Source organism: Vespa velutina, chromosome 3 (genome assembly GCF_912470025.1).
Source record: "Vespa velutina chromosome 3, iVesVel2.1, whole genome shotgun sequence".
Lineage (NCBI taxonomy): Eukaryota > Metazoa > Arthropoda > Insecta > Hymenoptera > Vespidae > Vespa > Vespa velutina.
The window spans coordinates 11,358,279-11,363,278 of record NC_062190.1 but is presented as its reverse complement, the minus strand read 5'-3'; the positions used below and the strand labels follow the sequence as shown (position 1 = coordinate 11,363,278).

The 5,000-nt window shown below is 27.4% G+C and overlaps 3 protein-coding genes across 3 annotated transcripts in view; 1 reads left to right on the top strand and 2 right to left on the bottom strand.

The window, feature by feature from the left end:
• Positions 1-1,522, bottom strand: part of LOC124947764 (peroxisomal biogenesis factor 3) — a 1,556-nt gene extending 34 nt beyond the window's left edge. The window contains exon 1 of the mRNA XM_047490367.1: positions 1-1,522. This exon is cut by the window's left edge and continues 34 nt beyond it. Coding sequence (XP_047346323.1) covers positions 234-1,370 — 1,137 coding nt within the window. The 5' untranslated portion in view covers positions 1,371-1,522 and the 3' untranslated portion in view covers positions 1-233.
• On the bottom strand, positions 1,383-2,400 carry LOC124947766 (mitochondrial import inner membrane translocase subunit Tim8 A-like). Its single transcript, XM_047490369.1, has 2 exons — positions 2,059-2,400; positions 1,383-1,713 (listed from the first exon to the last, which is right to left on the bottom strand). Exons 1-2 carry the CDS (start codon positions 2,149-2,151, stop codon positions 1,525-1,527), a joined length of 282 nt encoding a protein of 93 aa, XP_047346325.1. The 5' UTR covers positions 2,152-2,400; the 3' UTR covers positions 1,383-1,524.
• Positions 2,401-4,175: 1,775 nt separating this feature from the next.
• The window catches only part of LOC124948017 (RNA-binding protein 45), a 3,488-nt gene continuing 2,663 nt past the window's right edge, over positions 4,176-5,000 (top strand). Inside the window, 1 exon segment of the mRNA XM_047491038.1 lies at positions 4,176-4,977. Within this exon segment, the coding sequence (XP_047346994.1) occupies positions 4,779-4,977 (199 nt within the window). The 5' untranslated portion in view covers positions 4,176-4,778.

Genomic DNA, 5,000 nt, shown 5'->3' with positions numbered 1-5,000 from the left:
TAAACTTAATAATATATCAGAGATATGACCGTACATAAAATTAAACAGATAGAATGATTAGTTTTTATTTATGTTATTTGGAAATTTTGTGTAACATTTTATATATATATATATATATATATATATATATATATAATATACAGCACATATATATGCAATATATATTTATTGCAGGTGGACATGTGCTGGTATAGACAATTCAGTGTAATTATTTTTCTATAATATATTTTATCTTAGAAACTAAATGCTTCATAGATATTAGCCCCAAATAATTTAAGTTCATCATTTAAAATAAGACGCTGCAGCCATACTGTAGATACATCTCTAGGCTTAGATTGATCTGGAATTTGTCCATTTATTATTGGAATTATTTTAGCCATAGGCATAGTGATCTTATTTATATCAACAAAATCTGAATGTTTTGAAATCTTTGTGGTAACAGAATCTGTCCAAAGTATATCTTTATGATTCGAGGTCCCTGGTATTGATACGCCATTTTTCGTATCCTTATCATTACTTGTTTTAGCATTAAAAAATTCTGATATATGATCCATTAGTAAGACGAAACCACTTCGAATATTACTTTGCATAAACCCTTGTATTTCTTCGCTTTCCAATAGATCTAAAGTCTCATAAATGATGTTCGATAGAGATCCATTCATTTTTTCTTCGCACTGTGACGGTAGCATATATTTTGAAAGATTTTTCGTTGGATTTCTATCATCTGCGGTTACAGAGGACACAACGGACCAATATATTTGTTCCAAATCTCTCAATGATAATTTATCTATTAAAGATATAGATGCTGTTATTTCAGTGACTTTTTCTTTTATAATATTGCACAATTGTTGTATGCCTTCATATATGAAATGACCACATAAGGACATATATTGTGTTTGCAATTCATCATTCTCTTTGATATTATCCGTTAGTTTCTGGGATTCTTTATACATATGGCCTGCCATTATATTAAATTGAATTCTAATAAGTACTACAAGCATAACATGAGAATAGATAATAGCAGCTGATCTTGAAATTGCTAAAACTTTAAGTTCATTCCATGATGCTACTTTGTCATCGCAACCACTCCTGAGTTTGTTCACTATAGCAGTTGTATCCAAAGCTTTTGTTACAGATTCTCTTAAATTAGATGCAAGAGGAAGAATCATTTGATTACATGTTCTTTCTGTACTTTCAAAATATTGACGTCGTCGGGTCTTCTCCAACATCTCTTTGATCTCCTTTTCCTGCCATTCTCGGATTTTCCTTTGGGTATAACGCGATAAAAAAATAAAACCTCCAATAACGATACCCCCATATATAAACTTCCGTTTATGGCGACCAAAAAGTTCTCTCACTTTTGAAAACATACTGTCATTGAAATTTTTTTAATTATAATCTTTATGATATAGTTCTTTCTTAAAAATGTGACACTTGATTAATTGATTAATCAAACAAATATAGTAATTATATTCATTTGTAAGCTGTATAATTTCTTATTTATTCTAATCAATATCAGATAGTCTATTTCAAATCAATATCAGAACTTTTATTTAATGCAATACGTTCCCATCTATTTGTAATGAAATTAGTTGTGTCAATGAAACGTTCAACACAGTTCATAAGGCATTTTTCTATCTTGGCTTCCAATCGTGGTGCAGGACGATCAATGCAGGTTTCCCAACAAATGTCTGTCAGATTAAGCGCTAAATTCTATGAAAATAATAAAATATGTATATTTTTATAAACTATGTATCATATAATATTTGATTTTAATCTATATTTTATTCTATAAAAATCTATCACAAAAACAAAATATATATATATATATATATACATATATATATATATATGTGTACATATACCTTTTAAATAAAAGAAGCATTGAGAAATACAATGAACTTTTGTATTTAATTATTAAATAACATTTTAGTTATATCCAAGCAGATAAAACAACTGATGACACATGTTTTTAGATGTCCTATCAAATCCATATAACAAAATGGACAAATTCAATAATTAGATATGGGCAGTTGATAAAAAAACGAAAAATCTAACCTGAAATAGTTGTCTTCGACTTTCTTTTTCTATAAAATCTTCAAGTTGCAAATCTGACGCATTTTCCGAACTTCGATCTACGGATAAACTCATACTTTTGCTTACTTTACTTATTAGTAATATATACAAAACATTTGACCTTTACTCTCTCTGTTTCTTTAATTTGTACATTACCTCATGAATCGTACTGCGCCTATATATATTTCTTGCTGCTCAGTAAGTATGAAAATACATACGTTACAACGCATCGACCATGTAAACGTAAAAGTATATTGCGTTTAACTTATCTATATTTTTATTTCTATTTCTTATTTCCGTTTTATTAAAAAAATAAGAAAGCTTAATTCTTTTGATAAGGTTTTATCAAGGTTTAATTATTTAATAATACTTAATTGCTTACGTATTATCAACAATTCAAAATTTTTCATTTATAAATTGAATCAAATTCGTACTATTTTATTGTGATTAATTTAATTTTATATATATATATATATATATATATATATATATATATATATATATATATATATATATATATATATAGAGAGAGAGAGAGAGAGAGAGAAATTATATATAAAATTTTTAAATAATAAATAATAATCAAAGTAGTATTATATTTAAAACATAAATAGATTTGTTCATATTATCAAATATATCAATCAAAGTATGAATTTAATATGATTTTTAGTGTTAATTCTTGTTTGGCGCGAAATTCAAACTCCGTTAATAGTGCGACTTTCAAATTGTATAATAATCACGTAAATAATGTCGGAAGATATTTATTTTTTATGGTAATCCAAGAAAAATTCTACATAAAATTTAATTAATATAATCAAAATAATATCATTGCTCGAACGTGTATGATTTTATTCATATATCAAACGTCGTTTAATCGTACTATGAATTCAATATGATATATTTAGTGTTTATTTTGATTTGGCGCGAAATTCAAACTCTTTAATTGAAACTTTCGAATTTTATAATAATGATATAAATAATGTATAAAAAATAAATGATGTATGTAAATAATATATGTAAAAATGTAAAAAAATATTATTTTCTTGTGTGCTACAAGAAGTAACAACAAAATTGTTTTATTACGATAAAAGAAAAAGAATAAAGTTGTAGTGAAAGGAAAAGAAAAGATTAAGAAGAGAACAGAAGAAAGTAGAACTATCGTATGTACGTTCACTTAAAATACGAAAACGACAATTCTTGAGATATGCAGTATATTATTATCCATATTTCTCTTTCGTCTAACATACTAACGTACTACATCCGGAAAAATATCGGAGCATGACTTCTTCAATGCTTTTGTGGGACGAAACAGTTTACTTGAAAACGTAACGACCGTTATCCGGTATAGTCATCAACCTAATGTGATGGAAATTGACTGTATGGTCTGTATAAGACACGCACGAAAAAAGAAATAGAAAGATTAGAAGAAAAAAAAAAAGTAATATATTAGACCGGAAAGATAGAAACGAGAAAAATGAAAATAAAAATAAAAATAAAAATAAAAATAAACAGAAAAATAATCAGTCAGTTTAAACATTAGATTTATAGCGATATCTTAATGGCTGATTAAAGTGAAAGTAAATGCGAAGAATAAATATATTATGTGAATAATATGACAGATATAAGCTCAAAAGTGATTGGTTTAATATATGTGTTTTAGACGCCAATGTTACTGATAGTAATGCTCGATGATGATATTAGTGATCTTGTTAAATCAAAAAAAAAAAAAAAAAAAAAATTGATCAATATGAAAGAACATTTTCAATCCAAGCGAGAGAAATGATCTGCTCCTTCAATAAAATTGAAAGGAGCAGACTTATACTTTCACCGGAATGATTATGGGTGCTTTATAACGTTTATATACACACAAAAATATTTTAATAGAAAATATAAAGGTTATAAAGTTTTTTTCGTTTTGTTTTTTTCTTTTCCATTTCTTTTCTTTTTTCTTTTTTTTTTTTTTCTTTATGTACACATGCACATGCACATATTTGCTTCGCATTAGATTTTTGGATAAATTATGTACTCATTATTAGACAGTTTCTTATTTCGTTACAGCCCTGAAGAAAAAAGTTTGTATACAATAACACTAGGAGGCGCCTTTATCATATCAGTCTTTCTCAAGTTGGAACGATACCTCTTAAGGTAGTGAAAAATTGTGTAATCCTAAATTACAATACAGAGAGTACTGTTTTATTAAGTGATTGCTTAATAAGAGAGGATATCTGATGTCAACGTGTTTGAAATTTGAAAGTGTGTCAGGAGGTTGAACTGTTAAAGAAGAAGAAAAAAAAAAAAAAAAACAAAAAGAAAAAGAAAAAGAAATAATTAAAAGGAAACTTGCACTTTCCAAAAGACAAAAAAAAAAAAATATTATTACATAGAAAATAGAGATCATTGCGGTATATAAATATATTTATTAATGGAATGTAAAGATATAAAAACAAACGAATTTATGAAGTCATCGATTACGAATAAACAATAAACAGAATAATTTTGAATATGATCAATATTAGATCTAAATGATTTACGTTGAAAAATAATATAAAGAATATATTTTGGTAATGACGTGAACAGGTACGACGAACGTTGTGATATTACTGCGCATGCGCCTCGAACCTGTTCATTACATCTGGCATCACTGCAGAGTACAGTAGACATACATAGGCGTACACCCGTAGATCGGCGTCCATTTCGTTTGTATGATGGTAGACCACAAAGAACGGGATTTTTACTCTCAAATGGATCCGCGATCAAAGAACGATGATCCGCCTAATTCGCGTTTATTCGTTATTTGTCACAAATCTCTCGAAGAAGATGACATACGGAAAGCCTTTGAGAAGTTCGGCAAGATCGAGGATATCTGGGTCGTTAAGGACCGAAATACTGGCGAGAATAAAGGTAATATTTCTTCTTTTCTAATA

What these genes read in the sequence shown, in the direction of transcription:
- LOC124947766 (XM_047490369.1), bottom strand. Translation starts at nt 2,151, where the DNA reads ATGAGTTTATCCGTAGATCGAAGTTCGGAAAATGCGTCAGATTTGCAA. An exon ending in GTCGAAGACAACTATTTCAG is followed by an intron (nt 1,714 to 2,058) that starts GTTAGATTTTTC and finishes TTATTTTCATAG; the next exon opens with AATTTAGCGCTTAATCTGAC.